This window comes from Lolium rigidum, chromosome 6, assembly GCF_022539505.1.
Source record: "Lolium rigidum isolate FL_2022 chromosome 6, APGP_CSIRO_Lrig_0.1, whole genome shotgun sequence".
NCBI lineage: Eukaryota > Viridiplantae > Streptophyta > Magnoliopsida > Poales > Poaceae > Lolium > Lolium rigidum.
The window spans coordinates 287,019,028-287,044,314 of NC_061513.1; the positions used below are offsets into that span (position 1 = coordinate 287,019,028).

Consider the following 25,287-nt stretch of genomic DNA (forward strand, 5'->3'; position numbering starts at 1 on the left):
AAAAATCGGGGTACGGAATACAACGTTTCAAATCTTCGAATCTGGAATTTAGATGTTTACCTTGAGTTCGTGGTCGTTCGTCTTCCTTCGTCTTCCTTGGTGGCTCCGTCGTTCCTCTCGTCTGGATCTTGATTTGAATTTTGAATCTGTTGATGAGAGAGAAAGGGATGGAAAGTGTGATCCTGTTGTCCACCAGAAGTGGAGGATTAGTTAAGATATCTACCTCCGATATATTTCTTCACCTGTATGTGTGGGCCAGCACATGTCATTAAAATGGGAGTTGATGTTTCAGTATGACATGTGGGTCGTCCTTTTTCTGATGATTCCTTTTCTGCGTGGATGACATGTGGGACTGTGGATGGGAGGATTGGTTTTATTTCTCTTTCCCAATTTTTCTTCTGTGGCGTTCCCGTAATTTTTGCTGTCATTCATTGATCCCGTGAGCCATCTTCTTACTCCCTCTTGGCCTCTTCGTACGTTTGCGCCCCCCATCTCAGATCTGTTTTTCGAAACCTCTCGTCTGGAATGCTTCCTAACCCTATTTATCATTTGATTTCTTTCTTCGATTGTTGAATGTAGGCGGCGGGTTCTCAATAAAGAGCCCCGTGGATTTTTCGGCTGGTTTTGTGAGTTCTCGTTGTTTTCTTGTAGCCTGCGTTGTTCAACGGATGACGAAGCTGCTGTACCTCGTGATGGTGAAGATGAGGTCACCCCTCAATTATCTGATACGTAGTCTTTTTCCGTTGATGGTACTGAGTTGGTGACTCAGGAATTCATGGTGCGTGACCAGCTTGAGCAGGATAGGATCAGGATGGAGAAGAAAGTATCTGCTAATAATGAAAAAATTGAACAACACAGATTGAGAAAATCTTGGTTAGTTTAGATTGTTTGTTATTCCTATATATGTTTGTTCATGCTTTTGGTTTATTTTCATGTCATGATCATGTGTTTATGTGTTATTGTTTTCTGTTTTCCAGTTCTGGATCTATGCCTAATGGTTCATCAGAATTTAGTACAAAACTTAGCCTTCCAAAGTTCATTTCTGTTTGCAAGTCCCTTAGCCCCAAACAAAGGGGTTATGTTGCTGATATAGGTCAAGGATCTCTCCTTGATATTCGTCTTGAAGAGATACCAAGGGCTTTTGTTGCTTGGATTGTCAGCAACTATGTTGCTTCAAAGAGGATGTTTGTGTTCAAAAATGGCTTTGACTTTGCTTTCAATGCACTGTGTGTCCATAAGGTATTAGGCACACCAATTGGAGGACAGCGCATCCCTATCAAGTGCAGTGAGCAATTCAGGGATGTTGTTAGGAATCGTTCATGCTGTGAAGGCAGTACCCCAACTATAAATGAGCTAATGAATATGCTGTCTTCTGACTTGGAAGAGGAAGATTTCAAGATATATTGGATGATGTTCTGAGTATTATCGCATTTCTATGTCCAACGACGTATGAGTGTGTCGAGTCCCGACTACCTTTCAGCACTTGAGGGTCCTTCTGAGGAAATCCGCACGTATGACTGGTCTTCAGCAGTGTTTCAGAAACTTTCAGTTTCCATGAAAACGTTCGTTGATTGTGGTCTACAGGGTGCCCTCTGTGGTTAGAAGAAGGATCAAGTTTCAAATAATTATAACTATTACCAACGTCAGAAAATGGAAGATTAGAAGAAGGATCTACCAAAAGCTTGTTCTCGCTAAACGATTTGGTGGCAAGAATTAAACACATGGCCATAGTATCTTTGACATCCAAACACTTATTATTGTGAAGTGTAACAAAATTAGTTACGGATAAGTACAATGCACAGAGTAGGTTACGGACTTAGGTATGTAAAGAAAACATAACGAGGATAAACGAGGTGAACCGTGTAAGAAATATCGAGACTTCCCTCTCATGGACTAGCTTTGGATCCCGAAGTTCTCCATTATTTAAGCACAACACATGGAAAACTTTGACACCAAAAGTTAGCATAAAAGAGTATCCACTTTAAATTTCTTTATTTTCCCACTAAACTGAACACACAGAAAAGTCATGTACAAACCTCTCATGCGCGAGTTTCTTATCTCAAACTCAAATTCAAATTATACTGAAACATGATAATAGGAATACATTTGTACACGCACACATTGGTACGTCACTACTGCAGAAAGGCTTATAGCCGCCAGGTAGTTAGTGACAGACAAAATTGTGCCTGTCACTAGTAAGTATTACTAGCGACGGACAAAGATAAGCCTGTCACTAGTACAAAATACCTGTGACAGGCGTATAAAAGTAATTGTCACCACTATTTCTTGTGAAGACGGGCCGAATGAAAAAATTAGTTACTGACAGGTGTATATAAATGCCTGTCACTAAGAACGATATGAATAGTCACTAGTGGAAAACAGGGCTTCCGTGGGAGCCTTTTGTCGCGGGCGCGCCTGCACCCGCGACAAATGGCCTGGCCACGTCGCCCCGAAACCATGTGGAGCGCGCGGAGGCTTTTGTCGCGGCCTTTTGTCGCGGGCCGTACTACGACCCGCGACAAAAGGGTTAGGAGCGACGTGGCCACCCCTTTTGTCGCGGGTCGTAATACGGCCCGCGACAAAATGTCCCCCCCTATATATATAGAAGCAGCCAGCCACCCCCCCCACCTCATTTTTTCCTTGGTGGTGAAGGTGGAGGTGTATGCTAGCTCATTTTTTCTACATGTGCACAAGAGGTGTTTGATGGAATGCTTGTGAGAGGGATGCCACTTGGTTTTATTTGATAAGATTTCTCCTTTTTTTGATCCTAAAAGGTTAGCAACTATTTTCTCGACTATATATATATGCATAGTCCGTACAATACTAATTTTAGCAAGGTGATTGCATCTGATACATATATAATTGTACTTATGATGCAGATGAGTCATCCATGGATGTACGGTAACCGATGTGCCCCCGCTTTCGGAGAGGGCGTGAATTCTTTCCTCGCTTGTGGCCGAGGCCAACAAGTCGAAGCAAGGTTTTATGTGCTGTCCATGTCTAAAATGTAAGAACGAGAAGGATTACTCTTGCTCAAGAGACATTAAGAGCCACCCGCTTCGGTTTGGATTCATGTCCAGCTATAATGTTTGGACCAAGCACGGAGAAGAAGGGGTTATGATGGAAGACGGCGATGAGGAAGAAGATAATGATGACCAGTACCGATCTATGTTCTCCGAATGCTTTGATACCGCAATGGACGACAATGAAGAAGAAGGAGGTGAAGAACAGGCATCGGATGATCCCGTTGATGATGATCTTCGTCGGGCCATTTCTGATGCAAGAAGAGACTGTGGCACGGATAAGGAGAGGTTGCAGTTTGACAAGATGTTAGAGGACCACCACAAATTGTTGTACCCAGGTTGTGAAGATGGGCATAGAAAGCTGGGTAGCATATTGGAATTGCTGAAATGGAAGGCAGAGGTCGGTGTGACTGACTCGGGATTTGAGAAATTGATGATAATATTAAAGAAGCTCGTTTCCAAGAAATAATGAATTGCCCGTCAGTACATATGAAGCAAAGAAGCTTGTCTGCCCTCTAGGATTAGATGTGCGTAAGATACATGCATGCATTAATGACCGTATCCTCTACCGCGGTGAGAAGTACGAGAATTTGAATAAATGTCCGATATGTGGTGCATTGCGGTATAAGATCGGAAAAGATGACCCCGGTGATGTTGAGGGCGAGCCACCCAGAAGAGGGTTCCTGCGAAGGTGATGTGGTATGCTCCAATAATACCACGGTTGAAACGTTTGTTCGGAAACAAAGAGCATGCCAAGTTGTTGCGATGGCACATGGAAGAACGTAAGAAAGACGCGATGTTGAGGCACCCCGCCGATGGTCGGCAGTGGAGAAACATCGGGAGAGAGTTTCCGGATTTTGCGGGTGAGGCAAGGAACTTATACTTTGGTCTAAGTACGGATGGCATGAATCCTTTTGGGGAGCAGAGCTGCAGTCACAAGCACCTGGCCCGTGACTCTATGTATCTACAACCTTCCTCCTTGGTTGTGCATGAAGCGGAAGTTCATTATGATGCCGGTGCTTATCCAAGGCCCAAAGCAACCGGGCAACGACATTGATGTGTACCTAAGACCATTAGTCGATGAACTTTTGGAGTTGTGGGCCAAACCAGGTGTACGTGTGTGGGATGAGCACACGGAGCAAGAATTTGACCTACGAGCGTTGCTATTCGTAACCATCAATGATTGGCCTCGCTCTCGTAACATTTCAGGACGGACGAACAAAGGATACAATGCATGCACACACTGTTTAGATGAGACCGAAAGTAAATATTTGGGAAAAAGCAGAAAAGTTGTGTACCCGTTCAATCGTCGTTTCCTTCCGCGCAAGCATCCCTTAAGGAAAAAAGGCAAGCATTTCGATGGCGAGGCAGACCGCCGTCCGAAGCCCGTCCCCCGTAGTGGTGCTGATATATTTGACATGGTCAAGGATTTAAATGTTATCTTTGGAAAGGGTCCAGGCAGTCGACCTGTTCCGAAAGACGATGACGGACACGCGCCCATGTGGAAGAAGAAATCTATTTTCCGGGAGCTAGAATATTGGAAAGTCCTCGGAAGTCCGCTCTCGCAATCGACGTGATGCACCCGACCAAGAATCTTTGTGTGAATATTCTAGGTTTTCCGGGCGTGTATGGAAAGACAAAAGATACAACGAAGCACGGGAGGACCAGGAACTTCATAAAGGACGAAACGGCAATCATCCAGGGCAGTTTGTAGGGCCTGCCAGCTATGCTCTTACCAAACAAGAGAAGGAGATCTTTTTGAAGCCCTATTCAGTATCAAGGTTCCGTCCGGTTTCTCGTCGAATATAAAGGGGATAGTAAATATGAAGGAGAAAAATTCCAGAACCCGAAGTCCCATGACCGTCACGTGCTTATGACACAATTGCTTCCGATTGCATTGAGGGGACTTCTACCGTAAAATGTTCGACTAGCCATTGTGAAGATATGTGCATTCCCGAACGCAATTTCTCGAAGGTAATGGATCCGTAAACTTTGTCGGATTACAGGAAGATGTGGTCCAATGTCTTGTCGCCTTCGAGTTGTTGTTCCCACCATCCTTCTTCAATATTATGACGCACCTCCTCGTTCACCTAGTTGAAGAGATTAGAATTCTCGGTCCCGTATTTCTACACAATATGTTCCCCTTCGAGAGGTTCATGGGAGTCTTAAAGAAATATGTTCATAACCGAGCTAGGCCGGAAGGAAGTATCTCAAAGGGCTACGGAACCGAGGAGGTCATTGAGTTTTGTGTTGACTTTCTTCCCGACCTTAAGCCGATTGGTGTTCCCGAATCTCGGTATGAGGGGAGGCTGACCGGAAAAGGCACACTAGGAAGGAAAACAACGGTGTGGAGGGACAAGATTTCTTTCAATCAAGCGCACTACACAGTTCTATACAATTCCAGCTTGGTGGCTCCGTACATCGAGAAACATAAGAATGTTTTACGAGAAATAAACCCGGGCCAGCCCGAGTCCTTGATTACACGTCAACACATGAATACCTTCGGCGCTTGGTTGCAAAGACATCTCATTAATGACCCATCCGCGGTGGAGCAGCTGTACTTGTTGGCCAGGTTACCATCTTCAAACATATGTACATTCCAAGGGTACGAGATAAATGGGAATACATTTTACACGATCGACCAAGATAAAAAGAGCACCAACCAAAACAGCGGTGTCCGCTTCGATGCAACAGACGAGAATGGGCAGACCACCACATATTATGGATACATAGAGGAGATATGGGAACTTGACTATGGTCCCACTTTTAAGGTCCCTTTGTTTCGGTGCAAATGGGTGAAGCTCAGCGCTATACATGTTGACGATAAGTACGGTATGATAACAGTGGATCCCAACAATCTTGCGTACCCGGACGAGCCTTTTGTCCTAGCCAGCGAGGTGGCTCAAGTTTTCTACGTGAAGGACATGTCTAGCAAATCAAGAAAAAGAAATCAACAAAAGAATACATCAATCGAGGAGCCAAAGCGCCACATAGTTCTTTCGGGGAAAAGAAACATCGTGGGAGTGGATGACAAGACAGACATGTCGAAGATTATAATAAGTTTAAAGAAATTCCGCCCTTCACGGTGAAAATTGACCCAAGCATCTTGCTAAATGATGAAGATTCTCCATGGCTACGGCGTAGAAGATCACAACACTAGATGGCGATGTAATAATGTATTCTTCATATATAGTTCCCAAGACAATCTCTACATTTATGTAATAATGAAGATTAAACCGTGCTTGGCTTGTTGATCCGCTTGGCAAGGCGTATCGATGCTCCTTTTATAGGCACGGCACCGCTTGTACTTTGTCTTATTCCTTCGACGGACCGTCGTGCGCTACATGCTTTATCTCATCGAGCAGTGCGTCCACCCACGCGTCCTTATCCTCGCCGACAGCCTTTAGTCGCGGTTGCAGCCACCAACCGTGACAAAAGGTTACCGACACATCCTTATTATCCTGCCGACATCTTTAGTCGCGGTTGCAGCCACCAACCGTGACAAAAGGCCCTCCTAGATAAGCCTCCCCCGCCTTTTGTCGCGGTTTGAGCCTCCACCCGGGATGAAAGTTTCGCGCGCCACTTCGTTCCCGCCTATTTTCTTCCCGCATTCCCGCCATTTTTCCACTATATATATGTAGGCTTGGACTCTCATATCCGCAAACCTCATCACTCTCTCCCATGGCTTCCATCGTATGTCTAACACCCCGGGAGGCGGAGGCGCTTTGCGCCTCGAACTACCCCTGCCCGCCCGGCTACCGCGTCCCGACCGGCTGGTTGCCGAGCGTCGGAGGCGTACCGGTCCCTCCTATCCCCGTAGGTGTGCCACGCGAGATGGCCATCACGAACCACTACTATTTCGAGCTCACGCCCGAGCAGCGGAGGAATCCCCGGTGGCATCCCGACTACAGCCCGACTTGGGACAGCTTCTTCATCAATCGGCGTGAGAGGGCGGTTGCCGTGTACGAGGAGGACGGCCCTCCTCCTTCGAACTTCAACGAGGCCGGCCGTCGGATGTGGTGGCGCGGCCGGACTCTCCGGAGCGTCCCGGCCTATCGTGGCCCCCGCCCGCGCTACCCTCAATCCCAGCCCACGCGTGGTCATCCGCCGAGGTTCGACAACCGCGACCCCGATGCTAGCGACGATGACGTCGGCGACTTTGATGACTACAAGTGGCGACGTGTATAGGACTAGGCACGACTATGATTGAATGGCTCCAACATTCGAATCCGGCCATGTATCTTATTTTTCAGCTTGAGCTCGTACTTTAATTTCAGTTCAATCGTAATAAATTTCGTGTCAACCACTTTATTGAACAAAAACAACCGACAACGACTTTATAAACTAAATTTAAACTAATAGAACCGACAACGACTTTATTGAAATTACAATAAAATAGATAAATTACTAGTCTAGTCTCTACTCGTCGTCGGAGGTTGTCTCCGTCCAAAGGTCATCCCACCGAGGGTCGTTTTCGGTCCAAGTTGTATTCGAGTTCTCGAGCTCGAAGGCGGCGACGGCCCGACGGTGCCGCCCGTTGGACCTGCGTTGTGCCCTAAGGTTAGCAAAGAACGCGTCGGGGGACCGCGCCCTCCACCGGCGCATCAACCGCTCGTCGCGCTCGGCGATGGCGATCCTGCGCTGCACCCGGCGATGCCGGCGACGGTCCTCGTCGGTGACGAGGCACGGCAGTGGCGCGAGGAACTCCGCCTCCTCTAGCGATTCAACATCCGGGAAGTTCATGTCGTGCCCGGGCCGCCGAAAGCGCCACGCCGCCGCGTCGTAAGCGCGCGCCGCCTCTTCCGGCGTGTTGTACGTGCCGAGGGTGAGGCGGAAGCCACCGGCGCGTATCTCGGCGGTGAACCTACCGCTCGGATGCACTCGAACGCCACGGAAACCGGACGCCCTCGACGACATGGAGGCATCCCGGAGATGAATGAGCGGAGGCGGTGGCGACGTGTGGTGGCGCCCGCACTCGTCGCTCTATATAGTGCACGCGGGGCATGGCACGTGTCAGCGGTGGCTACACGGCGCACGCCGGCGTCGGCGGGGTGAGGCACGTGTCGGCGGTGGCTACACGTCGCACGCCGGCGGCGGCATGTGGCGAGGCACGTGTAAGCTACGGGTACACACGTCGCACGCGGGCAGCGACGGGGCGAGGCACGTGGAAGCGGCGGCGACACGTGGCGAGGCACGTGTAAGCCACGGCTACACACGTCGCACGCCGGCAGCGACGGAGCGAGGCGCGTGGAAGAGGCGGCGACACGTGGAAGAGGCGGCGACGCGTGGAAGATGCAACTAGTTATATGGATGTCATATTCATGTTCATTGTATTTTTCTCGACAAATTTTCATATATAACACTTTTCTATTTGATTTACCATTTAAAAGTTATTGAAATAAGAAAAAACAAAAAAGGAAAAAAAGAAAAAAGAAAAAATAACAGTAGCTGATCCGTGTCCAACCGCTCCAGGCCGTTGGATTCAAACGGCCGGAGCCGTTGGATGCGGAGTGCCACGGATCGGCCAAAGGGCCTTTAGTCGCGGGCGGTGGCTCAACCCGCGACAAAAGACCCCCTTTGTCGCGGGTGGTAGCTCAACCCGCGATTAGAGGGGCCTTTTGTCGCGGGTTGAGCCACCACCCGCGACAAAAGGGGTGGAGGTATAAAACCTCCGCGCGTCGCGGGCGAAGCCACAACCCGCAACTGGAGGCCAACCCTAGCTACACCTTGCCGCCAGGCTGCCGAAATTTGGAGCGCCGCCGCCGCCAACGCCGACGCGCCGCCGCGCCCTCGACGTCCTCCTCGACGTCCTCCTCTGCCGCCGCGCCTCGACGTCCTCCTCGCCACCGCCGCGCCCTTGCGCCGCCGCCGCCGCGCCTCGGCCGCCGCTCGCCGCTCGCCGCCGCCAACGCTGACGCGCCGCCGCGCTCGACGTCCTCCTCGACGTCCTCCTCGCCGCGCGCCTCGACGTCCTCCTCGCCACCGCCGCGCCTTGGCCGCCGCCGCGCTCGCCGCCTCGGCCGCCGCGCTCGCCGCCCTCGCCGCCGCCGCCGCTCGCATCGCCCTCGGCCGCCGCCGCCACCTCGCCTCGCCGTCGGTCGCCCCTACGCAGAGGTAGCGCCCTGGCCGCCGCCTCTCGGGGCACTTTTTTTTTCTTTTTTTAATTACTATAATTTTGTTTTAGTTTATAAATTTTTGTAATTGTTTTAGTTTTAGTTTTTATGTAATAATTAGTAGTTAGTTTAATAGTTAGTTTAATAGTTTTTAGGTTTTACTTGTTTTAGTTCTTTTAGTTTTTATGTAATAATTAGTAGTTAGTTTAATAGTTTTTAGGTTTTAGTTGTTTTAGTTTTTTCCTTACGCGACGTGCCGTATCAATATAGGTGGGTATATATACATGGGCTCGATATGGGTTTCGATGGACCCAACACAAAGAAAAACAAATATGCCCCCTCAACTTAGTTTAGGGGGAGCACCGGAGCAACCCTCTTTAGTTAGTTATTTAGTGTATTTAGTTAGTTATTTAGTGTATTTAGTTAGTTATTTAATGTATTTAGTTATATGTATTTAGCCATAGTGGACGACTCCCTCTCGCGAACACCCCCGACGCCGACACCCTCTCCTCTCCCTCCCTCTCGCGCTCGTCCCGTGCTCCCTCTCCCTCTCGCGATCACTCGACGCCGCAACTCCCCTCTCTCTCCCTCTCCTCTACCTCTCGCGAACACCCCCGACGCCGACACCGGCCCTCTCCTCTCCCTCTCGCGTAATCGCCCTCGTCCCGTGCTCCCTCTCCCTCTCGCGATCACTCGACGCTGCAACTCCCCTCTCTCTCCCTCTCCTCTACCTCTCGCGAACACCCGAGCCTCTCGCAAACACGCGTCGCCGACACCCTCTCCCTCTCGCAAACACGTGTCAGCGATTAAGGTTAGGGTTTGGTTTGTGTTTGATTAGGGTTAGGGTTTGGTTTGTGTTTGATTAGGGTTAGGGTTTGGTTTGTGTTTGAACATGTACTTATCGATTTAATTCTTTTGCGAAACAATGGATCAATTCGAACGGGACTTGGAACAGGAAGACATATTCGCGGACATAATCCGCGATGGTACGAAGCCGACCGAGCCGACTCCGGTGATGGAGAAGCCCGCGGCTCCGGTCATGGAGAAGCCGACGGCTCCGGTCACGGAGAAGCCGACGACGGCTCCGGTGACGGAGAAGCTGACGGCTCCGATCATGACGAGGTATTAATGGAATTCTATATGTACATATGTATTGAGGCATTAGTATAGAGGCATTAATGCAATTCTATATGTATTCTCTTAGGCCTCCGAAGATAAGATAGAGAAACGAGGCCCGGCAAAGAAGTTGACCAAGAAAGACCACTTCACAATTGAAGCTATATCACCGGAAGGCCAACCGGTGGTACCCGAGAATGTCGGAGTGAAGTTCAAAAATCAGTGCGGAGTTGTGGTTAGAGATCGTGTCCCGATCACCGTCGGAGAATGGAACAAGACGAAGAATGTGTCCGAAAATCAGGTTGCCGATAGGTACAAAGACACACTTTTCGTAGACCCGATGGCACATTTCACTTTGCCGGATTTGGGATCGGAGTCTGAGAATGCTAAGCAGCGAGAGCTAGTGAAGAAATGGGCTCTTAAGAAGATGGGGGAACTTTTCCGGGCGTATAAGAACCGGTTATGGAAAAATTATAAGAAAGACAAGAAGCCTCCATTATTCGAGAACTACCTAGCGAAGCAGGAGCATAACTCGGGAAGAATTTGTGAGGTACAAAGAATCGGAGGAGGTCTGTGAACCCGTCAGCGAAAAACAAGAAGAATGCAAGCGAGAAGAAGTATCACCATCATACGGGGCGAGGGGGCTACGGAAGAGCCATGCCTAAGTGGGATGCACAAGAGGCCGAGATGGAGCTGAACGGGATCACTCCGTAACCCACGCGAGAAGGATGGGACACAAGGGCTCGAAATTGGTTCCTCGCGCATGGCCGTGAGTATGACATGAAGACAGGGAACATTGTTGAAAGTGACACCAGTGGTTAGGGTACCCAGGCAAAAATGGATTGAAGTGACGACAGATATAAAGGCGGGAAAACTAAAGTTTGCTCCCGATAGAGAGAAAGACTTGCCGACGCTTGTCCTCGGTAATCCCGAGAAGGGAGGACGAACAAGAGGCTTCGGCCCTAGTGTTCCGTGGTCGCTTGGGTTTCCGGCCGACGCGGAGACTTATAGAAGCCGAGCGAGAGCTAAACAACGCCACCTGGAGGTGCAGTAATGACCAGATGGCCGAGTTCCAACGCCGACTTGACCAGCAGCAGCGGGAGCTTCAGCAGCAGCAGCGGGAGATAAATGAACTAAAAGGACAGCGCCCGCCGGATAATACCGCTGAAATATCTCAGCCGACGAGACAAGCAGCCGTGGCCGACTCGGAGGCCCCTCCTACACGGATGATGATAGATGCCGGTCCCGGCGACCCCTTCGATGGAATCAAGGAGCAAACACCTTGTGATCTCCATGAGGTGTTCGGGAAGGTTTCGTTAAGGTGGCGGTCGGCTATGTCTTACCGGCATTTGGACCCGAAGGTGAGCCGGCAACATGGCATGGCAATCCGATTCCAGCTGGATATGCTCGTGTCGGGGTGGATTCAGCTTGTCCCGTCGTGGGGGACATTGGAGCTCGATATCCCCGGAGGTGATGGGGGCTTACACTCGGAGAGGTGCCGGGAGAAATCATTCTCTCGGGAAAAGAAGAATATCAAGCTGCCGAGCTGGGTAGCACCTAGTACCGGTCGTCCCAGCAGGTCACCATCACCTCCTCCAGGTGATCGCAGGCCACCATCACCTCCTCCTACCGATCACATGTCGCCACCATCACCCCGTGGGTACGACGTCGACCACGACATCGGTAGTCCATCTCCATCTCCAGCGCCGCCGCCTCCGCCCAAAAAGACTCGGAATGCACCCAGCCGGAAGCGTTTCAAGAGTCCTGTCCCCAAGAGGTCGCCCCTCCCAAAAGTACCAAAGGTTCCTCCCCCCGTCCTTACGATCGTACCCCGGAGGAAAATGATGCCATTGTTAAGAAAATCAATTATGATTTTTTTCATAAGCCAAAACCTCCAGCCGCCGAGCCATACACAGAGAAGCAAATAGCATATGCTACTAGTTTTCTCGAACACACCATCGCAAGTATGACTTACACGAGAAGAAGGATGACTATACACGCACTCTTGCGAAGGTAATTGACACAAAGAATGCCGAAAAGGCTAAGGAGAAGGACATTGCCGGCACGAGCAAATCATCAGCCTAGAAGTGCAACCGAGAATAAGTCAACTTCAACAAGTGCACCCCTCAAGGCCAAGCAAACGACAAAAGGCAAAAAGAGAAAGGAAGTTCCCCTCCTCGGTGCTCAGCCCAAACAATCGATCCCACCACTCAAAGTGCTTAATGTTCCCAAGCTGTACCAGGAACATGGTGGTTTCAATATGGAAGAAGCTGCAAAGCTAGCGGCTGCCCGTGACGTTACCGTGGAGGAATTGATGTATGCAGCAGATGCTGCAGTACCCACCGCTGATATAGCTCCTAAATTTGTCTACGGGGCCGACTTGGTCAGCACAGCAGCAGCTGCTTAAACTGCCAACACATATGCGGAATTTGCATCGGTGGTACCTTGATGCATGCAAGGAGAACATAAGGTTCATCGTGGCGAGTATACCATGGGAATATTACTACCGAAAGGAGGAGATCCATATTGAGATGAATGAACTCCGGCAGCTTATTCAATCTAGATGCCCTCGACAAATCTCTCATGAGTTGCTATTGCTTGTAAGTTGTTAACTACATATAAGTTCATTTTCATTCAGTTCATGTTCGTTTTCATTGCATATATATACTCATTATATCTTATGTGTTCTCTTATGCAGATCGAAGATCGGTGAATGCAAAAGTAATAATATTATCAATATTGGGTTTATTGACCCGGATAAAGTACATGCTCAAACGGTAAAGTTTAATGCCCAAGAAACGGGGGAAACCTACTAAGGTTTTTGGGGGAGCAATATTTCTGTGATTCAATATTGTTTCCTTACAACTACGAGTGAGAGTCTTAATGATCTTTATGCACATTCAATTTTTCTTACTCGATGTTAAGTGTAATTCCTGACGTATATGCATAACATGTGCAGCTTCCACTCGGATTCTACTAGACATTCAACCCGATAAGGGACTAGTTGAGGTAAAAGACCCACCGAGTAGAGGCGTGGACGGGTTCCAGGACTTGCGTAGTTGCTCCAAGTGTAATTTCCTTCATCGCCGCGCTTTATCATTCGTGAGATATCAATTAATTATCCACTCATTCAATCATTCTTTTGCCTCGGCAGGGCTTGGACCGCTTTCAAGAGACATCGTAAGAACGAAACCTCGGGCAGAGAAGCTAACATTTACTCCCGTACCGTGCCCCCAGCAGCCACAAGGGACGAATCTATGTGGATACTACGTTTGCGAGTCCATTCGCATGTTAACCACCGAGAAGCGTAACAATAATAAATTCAACGTAAGTTCACAACTTTATTTATTATCATCAATATTTCGTTATCAAGACTGATATAGTCATACTCATCTCATTTTCGTATATAGGTCGAGTTCATGCGGGACAGACTCCAACCAAAGGAACACGCACTAGGAATCGCGGAGGAACTGGCGGGACTTTTGATTAAAGATGTACTAAACAACAAAGGCTTGTTTAGTCCAAATAGATGCTCTACCTCCAAATAGACGGTCGTTAGTACCGCTTGTCGATCGTGAGCTAAATGTATATATATATGTAAGGGCTACATGTAAAGAGGAATCGACTTTTGCATCCAACATTTGTTTGATCGATCTATATATATATATATTGAATGAACGTGTACAATTTCTAGTAGCGTACAAATATATGCAACTTTTATTTTCGAACGAAGAAAATGATATAACAAAGCGGTCGGTGGCGGGGGAGGGGTGCTGCACCCCTCAAACCCTAAAGCGTAAGCGTTGTGCGCGCGCCACGTAGAGGGCCTTTTGTCGCGGGTGGTAATACCGCCCGCGACAAAAGGGCCTCGTGCCCTGCGCGCCGAGCGGCTGCCACGTGGTGGACCTTATGTCGCGGGTCGTAAGTGACCCGGGATAAAAGGCCTCCCTTTTATCGCGCCTTGCTTGTCGCGGCTGGCCGCCCGCGACAAAAGGCCCTAACCACCCGGATCAAAAGGCCTGTTTTCCACTAGTGAGTGACAGTCCTAAAATGTGCCAGTCACTAGTATTTTTTTGTGGAAATCGGTGCCTACAGACGGCATTCTTCCCAAGCGAGCGATCTAGCATCTCAAAAAAAAAGCGAGCGATCTAGCACGAGACGCGTTCGCGCCGAGCACCCAGCGCGTTGCATGCATGGCACGGCCGGTACCCTACTATCGATGAGGTCGCGTCTACAGGAGCCTAGGCGGCCGGCATGCGACGCGGTACATGCACACAGCACACCATCCCGCCGGAAACAGTTTTATGGTGAACCATTACCGCTAATCGTGCAGGCAGTTTTCTAATCGCGCAGGCAGTCCCCGCACTTGACGACCCCAAAAGGCCTGGGTCCCGCGCTCGACGACCTTCCCGAAGATGCGGACGATCCATACCGATGTCGCCGCCGCCAGCTTGGTCACGCCGCTGGCAGCCGTAGCAGTAGCCGCCTCCTCCTCCTCAAGGCCTCTCCGCCATCGCCTCCATCCCCATGCCTCACCGCCATGCCAGCCCTTCTCCTACTTCAAGGTGAGCCGCCCCTTCTGCTAGTTCAACGTGAGCCGCCCCTTCCCCTACTTGGTTCAATGAAGTGTAAATCACAGAAAGGGAAGCCCCTTCCCTACAGATGCATACTATATCACATGGCTGGCTGGCTGCCTTTCTCTCCATCCCGATGCTGCCTCCCCAGATCCAAAAAAATATCAGATCGGGTGTCCCAATAATAAATGAATCGCCAAATGATTTTTTCACCGATAGATAACTGTTGTTGTTGTTGTTCGATTCAGGACTGTTTTGTGATGGAGAAGATCAGCCGTGCCACAGCAGTATACGGGGGACTCCTGCTCTACTTCCCTTGGGAGGTTAATTATTTTTCCTTGGCCATGTTTTAGAGCTTTTAAAATCATAGAAAATTGATCTTCTTACTAGAATGAGGATATGCATGTAAGTTCTGGCACCAATATTAAGTCAAGTTCAGTGCACTATTTAACAGCCATGTTTACTACTCCTAAAGTATTGCCGAAGTTCATGCCCTAACTTATTAGATACAATACAGGAATTATTATGAACTCAATCTGCAGAGCATTATTTCAGTGAGTTGTCAAGAGCTGCCCATTGACCCTTCAATTATTTTTGATGATTGACCCTTCAGTTTTTAGACCATCACGTGTACAAAAACTGTTGTCGATACAGGAATTACATTGGCGTACCTTGCAGATGGGGCCTTTTGATCCCTTTATTGATGGGGAGAGATCAGCATTATAATAATCTTCTTCTTAGCTAAAATGAGAAGTATCGGACCTAGTACCATTCTTAAACTATTATGTTTCGTATGTGTAGATAGCTGCTGCAATATCTCCATCTGTGTACGCCCAGTGCTGAGGAATGAGAACATATGCTTTGTTAGTTCTAGCAGGTATGTTTGCTGCTATGGAAAGAATCTAACAGCTCGTAATCCTCTTGTCCTACATCAAATTACCTCACTGTCATGTTTTGGGCCAGTGTTGATTCATCATTTCCAACCGTGACACTGCACTGTATTGACTTTTGATATGAAGCTGCATTCTAGTTAACACTTTCTGCATTTGCTATAAATCCATGTTATGACTGTATGCTTCACAGGAGGACCAAACAATCTACTGTGTTGCATGGAAAAGGAACTATGGTACACAAATTAATGTACTTGGAAGTTAGTCATATGAATTCTTAATATTACTTATTAGCTTATATTCCATCTTTAAGCAATGCAAACTGTCAATTAAACTCTCCAGAAATATTAGTAATAAGGACACGGGTCGATTTGATAAATGCCACTACTAACTATGTATATTCAAGTAAAGGGCGCGGCACTAATAAAGTCAATTACGAAAAATGGTGCTGCAACTATTGGATATATCCCCCTATGTCATTATGACCATTTAAACTTGACTAGAGCACATAAGACATGTACTCCCTCTCTCACAGTTTATAAGGCACGCGCGTACTCCTAGGTCGCAAATTTGATCAAGTTAGCATTAGTTATATGTTATAAAAATTATATCATTAGAAAGTTCAGATGTTCTATTTTCTAATGATATAAATTTTGTATTATATAATTTAAATTATATAGGTTAAATTTGCGACCTAGGGGTACGCGCGTGCCTTATAAACTGTGAAGGAGGGAGTATTTATTTCGATATGTTTGTACAGAACAAAATGCCCTTTGCTATCATCAGAAAATGCACTCCATTGTCCGTCCAGGCTCAACTTTAAGTACGTCCACAGCAGTTGCATTATGAGATTGTATCGTTTGCCTATGGGTGAGATTGTTTCATGTTTGACCTACCAAATAAATAGTGTTCAGTATTATAACTTCATTCGTGAGAAAAATAATAGCGAAAGATTATTTTTGTGCCACTATTTGATTTTTTATTTAGGATCTCTTTATTCTCCAACAAGAGTTTATCCATCTGGTGCCATTGCTTACAATTATATGCACATTTCCTTGTTTGTATCAGGTTAAGCACGTCATCTCACTCGTGTCATGCGTGATTCAGGGCCATACAAGGAAGACCTAATGAAAAAGGTGCACCTCAACAAGTTGATGGAAATGTAGAACTGTGAAAGTAACTTGCAGCTATAAATATGACCATAATACATGTCATGTGGTGGTGTTGTTCTCCTTCCTTAGTCTATGACAGAATGCAAGTACTTATGCTAGCATGTTAGCTATGCAAATATTGTGTTATATTGGGTGATGTAAATGTATCATTGATACAACATCTTAATGTGCTATTTGAAATATTCGTGGAAAATGCATATTATTTTTCATAGCATCTTATTGTGCAATCTAGAATATTCGTAGAAAGCTCATTCATTTTTTTTATTATCAGCAATCACAACCAGTGACATGCATTTCTTTTTGCCTGTCACTAGTGTACACATACTAGTGACTGGCAATTTGCCTGTCACTAGTAACCTCGTACCAGTGACTAGTCATTAGTGACAGGCGCTATGCCTGTCACTAGTGAGCCTTTTGAGCCTGTCACTGATAGCCTATTCTGCAGTAGTGCGTGAGCTATCTCAGCCACACATTGCTTCATGATTCGGAAAAGTAGCAGACATGGTTTGATTTTTTTTCACTTCACCAAATCTGGTTCCTGAACGAGAATCTTTCAAAAACTACTAGTAGATAGGATGTGTCCTTGGCTCCCTGCCATGTCTCTCCGGAGCTACATGGTCGATCTCTCTCCCTGTGTCTTCACCCTCCTCCATTGCAACTAATCTGGTGAACTCCATTGCATAGAGGCTATACACCTAATGCATACAATATGTGGGGGCTCGGTAAAATGTATCATCTGATCGTGACATGACAAAGAGTAGTGAAAAACAAGCCAGGAATTTGCAACACATATATTCAATAACAACTTTTTTTTTGCGGGTAATATTCAAAAACAACATGTGGACATGATAACATCCACACCCATGTGTGTGTAAAAAATCCACTTTGACATAATAATTGAGGAACTTTGAGACCAACAGTCAGCCTTTTAAACAAATAAAACAAGATTTGTATCCACCTACCAGGGCTGATGAAGTTATTGGTTGTCTTGCATAGCAAAGTAGAAATTTTCTTAAGTAATAACCCAGGATGCAGCAATATCACATGTAGTCAATAGAAAGGATAATACACCAAGTTAACAATATCGCAAGATAGCAAGAATAGCTTTACGGTGCGACCAAATAGCATCTGAACAGCTAGTGTAGTAATAGTTATGCAACTTGTACTCATGTTTTAGCAATATAGGAGTGACTACGTACATGCATGCATTAATGTGCCAGCTCACGATGACATCATTGCATTACTACTAGTAGAAATTCGAAAATTGAAAATATTTTTTCTTCCAACCCGTTTATCCAATTTATAATCCGTTTGCACCGTCACATAAATATCGTCTCGGTGGGAGCTTCAAAACTAGATCCGATGTTACTATGTTTGGATGATTTTTTTTTTCGCCGCATCAGTTACCAGATTAATATCAAACATCTATCATAATAATTATACATGGCTGCCGGATAAGTTTTTACATGTATTTTAAACATTGCATTAATATGCGCAACTACACTATGTGTGTGACTTTTTTTTTGTCACACCTATTCCAGGTTATAGTAATATGGTTGCCAAATTAGCAATGGGCTAATTGTACATGGTTATCGGATAAAATTTTACTCATCTATAAATATTGCAATGATATGCATAGCTAATGAACGGTGTTCAAGTGTCTCTATGAGCTAAGGGATGATATCATTCCACACAAATTAGGTTGCATGGAGCTTTAATGACATACATGTGCCGAACAACCAACTTATAACAATGGAAACTAATTAAGTAGTGAATAAGCTGGTAAGTTAGTGATAACAATCTAGTAATTATTGAGAAATTTTTTTCTCAAAACATACCAACATGGGATCAAGTTTTGAATATCTCGTCACAACTAAGCCTACGGCGAAAACAAACTTTCTAACGGATTAACGGTTTGAGAGATAATGGTTTTTAAATTTACAAACTGGGGAGAATCTTGATGACGTAATTCCATATGTCACTACATGCATGTATATTAGATAGGAGAATCATATTTACCTCCGCGACTGTCACATTTTTTTGTCTCACTATACTCCCTAAACACGGAATAATTTTAGACAACTAGCAATTCTCATTCCAACGAGAAGTCCTCTGAGAATCGGATGTTATGTCCAGCACCAATGACAAAGGATCCTCACTGAAAGAACCCCTCTTTTACATTTATAAGCCCCTTCAAAAGGGAATCCATATGTTTTGCTTTCACCACGGGAATTAAGTACAGTAAAGTTTAAATAATCATTCTCAACTATGTGAGTTGATTCTTCCAAGAACCAAACTAGCACTTGGCAGTGTGTGAGAGCTTTAGAACCTGAAGATGTAGCGTTTGATGTAATTGAGATATCGTAATTATTCTTTTTAGATGTGATAGGTTACTATTTAGTACTTCCTCCGGTCAGATTAAATTCACGTGGGCTAGGCAAAGGAAGACAGCTGCATACGTATGAATGTTGCCTTAATTAAGAGAAAAAACCCCAAATTTGGTCTACAAAGTTGTTCCGGATGTGCATTTTAGTCACGAACTTGCAAATCGTGAATTCTGCGGCATGAAGTTGCCTCGCGCGAGTGTTTTGCTCACTCCGTCACGACAACCGTTAGTTTGGTGATGTGGCCAATTGGTTTTTTTTTTTCTGTAAATTGTCCACAAAAAAATTCTTTCTAATTTTCTAGTCCTCGGTTTGACTTTTTACGAGGCAATTTGCAAAAAAAAAAACAAATTTGCCGACGTCAGCAAACTATCACTATTCACTGGCCGAGACGGAATCTAACCGCTTTGGGCTTTGATCGTATCAAACTCGTACATGGGCTAACCTTGCCAGGGATGGCTGCCATGGCTTCCCCTCAAGAGATGTTGGTGGTGCTACGGGAGATTCCAGATTTGGCGGCGTGATGACATATTGAAAGCGTACGGCGTTCTTGCGTGGGATGAGATCCAGTTCAAATTCAGGTCTCTGTTGGCTCTTCCGATGGACATGAGGAAGGATTACTGCCTTTTAATCGGAAAATTTTCTTACTTTCATGTATAGGCAATACATAATCAGTAGAATCTATGTTTTTACCGTCGTTAATCGGGTCGGTGAGACACACCAGAACCGAACAGTTTGATCTAGAGAGCAACCCCGCTTCGAATTATCTCAGCTGTGCTAAGTAGTTATATATACTCTGTTTTTCTCTTGGGCACTACAGTGTGTGCATGCAGCGCAGCTGGTGTCGCAGATTTGTGTGGATTTTTGTTGAACCTTGAATAAGAAAAACTGTAGCTAATGGTATTACAGCTCATTCTGAACAGCTATTTCTCTCAAGAAAAATAGACCTGGGAGCCAAATTTTAGACCATGCATTAGGATGTTATTAAGCAGGTAGTTATAAATGTGGCTTACCTCATCACTATTCTTCATTTTTGCGTGGAAGAAGTGAGACATCTTACTTCTTACAAAGCCATGAAAGAATCCAAAATTTAGGCAACTCATCCAAGACTAGCAAAATAGCACTAAACCCAACACTGTTTGAATCACATATCACTTATGCACGAGCAAATATCACCAGATCAGTAAGTCCAATCGAACAAACAGGAGCTTCTTCCAACTCCCAGGTCTCAAATATCACTTATGCAGGAGCAACACCAGATCAGTAGGTGCTAACAAGATTCAGCAAAACAGGAACTTCTTCCCAACTCCCAGGTCAGACTGATTCGACTAAACATTCCATTAGTCAGTAATCAGAACTAAGCTTCTAAAATACTCAGCTTCGAACAAAAGAGAAATTAAATTTAAAAAGCAGAACGGGGCAGAAATCGCCCTTCTGAAACAACATTTGAAGATAACCAGACACACCCACGGGCACAAACAGTAAATTGCAAGCAAGATCAATTGGCAGGTGAGGGCACAGCCTGCTTTGCTCAAAAACTGAAGTAAAGCAAATTATATGAACCGCATGACTAGTACTACTGCCGAACAGAAGCGAGTCAAAGTGCCTTCAACCATCATGCTGGTTGTCTACATAATTAAATAATAGACAGGAGTTAGCAAATTAAGCGATTGATTCATACAAGTCCACCTTATGGTGACCAGTGCATGCTACATAGAGGGACAATCACCGCACAAAATGGAAGAACCTACACCCACTAATACATCTCTGCATTTGCGTGACGGGAATGTAACTCTAGATACCTGGGGAGAAAGTAAACATCATCAGTCAGACAATTTATGGTATTATTCATTCATGGAAAAGCTGTTATAAATTTTGTACGACTCAAACAGAAAACATCGCTTAACTATTGTGTGTCAGCAGCTACAAAGCTGAATCGTCTTAGCATTATTTGACAAAAAAAAACATTGAAGCAGAGAACAACGATAGGTAGTTAAGAGTGTCAGTTGTACACTTTAAACTTCTAACACTAGCTATCTTTTGCTATATTTGGTCCAAGTGGAGAATAACAAAACAGTTGGCATATCTCATGGAGTAGGAAAGAGAAACATCCGGTTTTCTGGCTCTCATATGCATACTGTTTACAAATGCGCGAGATAGATAGTCACTAAGAAATTGAATTTACTATTCAAATTCATGCGACATAAGCATCAAAATGCAGGAATCGATTCATGAATTTCCTGTTCCGCTCATGATCTTTGACATGAGGTCAAGTAACTTGTCCTTTACTGTCAAAATAATTCCTGTATGGTCTACATATATTTGTGTACTATATTTTCCAACCAATGTTTTAAAACAACAAAATGATTAGCTTTCCATGGACTGGAACTTTCAGCTTCCAGTCGGAATAGACTCTACCCACTTTGAGGATGTAGAATATGGAATAAAGGACTACCCATGCCATTAGGACTACTTCTTGGAAGAACATGCACTCAAAGTACAGCTTGCATAGTCGCTTGTATGAATCTGAAGACAGCAATGGCTCTGCATCAACCTTGTGTCGTTGTTGGGGTTCAAATAAGGAGGGCCATTTTCTATTAAAACAGCCATGGAGGCGTCAAGAAACAGAATGTGGAATAAAACGTAGTTTGCATATAAACCAAGCCGAGGGATGCCAGATTCGTGCTGCAATATGCAGGCATCGATCCCTGCGTTCCTGTCAGTGCAGGATAGCATTCCACTCAAACGTTACAGGTTTCTCAAATGCAGGACTTGGTTCCTGCATTTCCTGACAGTGCTTCCGCAGAGGGGCAACATTCAAATAACATGAGGACTTGATAGATCCATAACCAGAAAAAAAAATAAAGGCAATGTAGCAAACTTTATATCCATGAAACTCAGTAAAGGGGAAGTATTTCATTCTGCTACTGTTAAGCATGACAGCATTCTCATTTTTTTAGCACACAAAAACATATGCACAATTAGGAAATGGAAAGGGTACTAAGTCAGTACTTATTTGACGAGTTAGGTAGAAATGGATGAGGAGAAGTAAAGCGAGACTTGGAAAAGAGATCCAAGACACAGTCTGCCATTAAAGCATCATGGGATGCAAGAAAGTGGGGAACAGCTGAGGAAATGGATGAAAAGAGAATTTTGGGAGTTTTCTCTTGCAACTTGGTACTTGAGAATGTGGTACTAAAATGAAAATAGATACTTTTCTTTTCAAAACAACGATTCAGATACCTCATCATATAAGCAAAAGAGAAGCTTACCTGCTCAACCAAAACACCATAATGGCATATCTAACCAGACAATCATCTTATGCATTGTGTGGAATTTCAGCCCCATCATGTCTACCACCAGTATCTTTTTCTACAAGCACAAGAAGTTATTCAACCAATTACACTATATCGAAATCCAAATAGATACAAGCAGGAGGTACTTGCATAAACTCAAAAGTGCAATTTGATAAACAACTCAGCTTTGATACAAAAATAAGACGAGACAAAACCACACATATTGTCAAATTGAACGAATATCCCCAAAAAGGTAAGCCATAGGTTATCTAGAACTTGTTTCCCCTCATTTCACACCACATTGAACCATATAAGATAAACCCATACCGATAAACCCTAGCAACAAAAGGGACCATGACCATTCAGTTTTAGATGGCCTTTAACTAAATTTATCCAGAAACGACCTTGGTACAAATGAACTCTCACAACAGGACTTTCCTCCACTTGATAATGAAGAATTATTTATAAATGGTGAATCAAGTCCGATTTATATTAATGAATATTAGCAAGATCAGCAGAGATAAGTACTGACTGGCAGAAATATAAAAAAAACCCTAGCTTCCAAACATATGTATTGAGCTATCTATTTGACATTTTAGTTGGATAGAGCTAGTTTTTAATGTTAGTACCTTCAACTTCTAACTGTTATGTAACTCGTCCTGAGAAGAAACAATATACTGCAGCTACGCGCTAGCACTACCATTATGCAATTCTTGCGTATGTCAATAGGCAGGCAACAACGAAGTTTAGTTCAATTGTTACGAAAAAAAGATCACTTTGGTGTTCACTATTTTATTGTATCGATATTCATTTACTACACTTTTGTTCTCGAACACACACACCAAGCTGTGGGTCATTCGTATTAGTAAGACAGACACAGAAACGGTGCAATTATAGCCCACAACAGAAAGAAAAAAAAAAACAAAGCTAGACTAGGCTATGGACATGGAATATTTAAACTGATAGAACCCAGTAAGGATAGTAATAACGATGATAATTATATGGGGTATTTAAAATAACATCTCTACATATTTATTTTGACAAAGGAGGTACCCAGCTACCCACTCCAACCTATGCAGAACATCATTACTATATACTGAAGAGGTCATGAAGCAGCAAAAAAGAATGACACAAATTAAAATTGCTGGCTTAACAAAAAAATGATGTCAACATGATTTCATCAGCAAATTATCGAATCATATTTTGCTTCTGTTGTATCCAGGATGCTATTTACCTGCAGGGAAGACACTTTCGAACGGATAGTAGTAAGACAAGGTCATGGTCTCAAAAAGCTTCTTGAACTTGAACGACTCAAGATGGATCATGAAGAGGCCGCTAATCGTCCACACTAACACCACATTATTCTCCTCAGCGTAGCCTAGTATTATTAAGTTCCCATTCTGCCGTAATTTCAGGGAAAATAGCTTGTCCAGTTCAACAGTTCTTCCAAGCATCCAAGAAGTAACACCGTCGCTATCAGTCTTTCTCTTCCATAACTGGGCGCTGCATTCCGAAATACAAATAAAACCAAGCCCACCACCCTCGGTCCGCGTAATCCTGAAGCAGTCCTTCTTATCCAGTGGCACCCCTATCACAGTTAGGCTCTGCTTCTCCAAATCAAACTCAAGAATTCCAGCCAGATCGCCCCAAAGCCTCCAGTGAAGGGAATCCCCAGCCCGCACAGCGTCATTCCAGGAACTGCTTAATTTAGCTTTGTATGGAATCGGTGTTGAGAGTAGATCTCCCCACAAGCCAGTATTTGACGAGTAGACGCAGGCGAGCGCTCGCACATTTTGTTTGTCGTGGCCGTCGTCTACCAGAACCAAGACCACCTGGAACCGTTGGACGTTTCCGGCATCGCGAAGCACCGCCCCATTGATGTTGGCGCTACTTGTAGCGAAGGGCGCAGGAACGGCAATGCGGTTCTGGTCGCCGGTGAGGGGGTCCCAGACCAGGACCTGTAGGCGCTCCGGAAGCAAGATGAGGAAAAGACCATGTCGGCATCCGAGGGGCATGTAAGACCGGTCGGTGCCGTCGCGCTGCAAGGAGAAGCGCCGTGGATGGACACGATTGGGGGCCTCCAGAGTAGGTACGAAGGTCATACCTTTCGATCCATCTTGGAAGAAACCGAGGAGTGGCGGGTTGCGGTAGTGGTGGAGGCGGAAGCGGCGGAAGAAGCCGGCTTCGGAGACGAGGCGTCGCCAGCGCTTGCAGACGGCGGATGCGCGAGGGAGGGACGAAGGCTGCGGGGGAAGTCGGAGGAGAATCTCGCAGAGGAGGTTCTCGTCGTCCAGCGGATTGGCCGCCGGCGAACTGGGGCAGCGGCGGCGGCTGGCCATTGTCATGCGGGGGATTGGGGATTGCAGACAAAGTGATACGGAAGAGATTAAAACTAAGAGATCGCCCAGCCCAGCCCGCTATTTATTCTTTTTTTTTCCTGTCCTGCACAGCTTGACGGCTTCACTCCACACACAAGGGTACTACAGAGAATAATTTCTGGTCTTAGAAATAACATAATAACATATCCCCTCATAACAAAGATGCTAATTTGTCTGATTTCGTTTTTCTCTTCAAATTCATCTAAAGTCAAACTTGGAATGAAAACGGTTAGAAAAGAAATCATTTTGCATTGTAATTTTTTAACTCATGCGAAGTGACGGTGTCTAGTGCGGTGTTTTTTTTTTTTTGGTTCCAGGTCATGCAGCTTTTGATCATGGCA

At 45.5% G+C, this 25,287-nt stretch overlaps 1 protein-coding gene across 1 annotated transcript; it reads right to left on the reverse strand.

Moving 5' to 3' along the window:
- Positions 1–20,875: 20,875 nt before the first annotated feature.
- LOC124664309 lies at positions 20,876–24,907 on the reverse strand. The gene is made up of 3 exons (XM_047201857.1): positions 23,803–24,907; positions 22,545–22,644; positions 20,876–21,074 (listed from the first exon to the last, which is right to left on the reverse strand). The coding sequence occupies exons 1-2, from the start codon at positions 24,905–24,907 to the stop codon at positions 22,592–22,594; spliced, it is 1,158 nt and encodes a 385-aa protein (XP_047057813.1). The 3' UTR covers positions 20,876–21,074; positions 22,545–22,591.
- Between the last annotated feature and the right edge of the window lie 380 nt (positions 24,908–25,287).

What these genes read in the sequence shown, in the direction of transcription:
- LOC124664309 (XM_047201857.1), bottom strand. Translation starts at nt 24,907, where the DNA reads ATGGCCAGCCGCCGCCGCTGCCCCAGTTCGCCGGCGGCCAATCCGCTG. An exon ending in CGAAAGTGTCTTCCCTGCAG is followed by an intron (nt 22,645 to 23,802) that starts GTAAATAGCATC and finishes TTGTGCTTGTAG; the next exon opens with AAAAAGATACTGGTGGTAGA.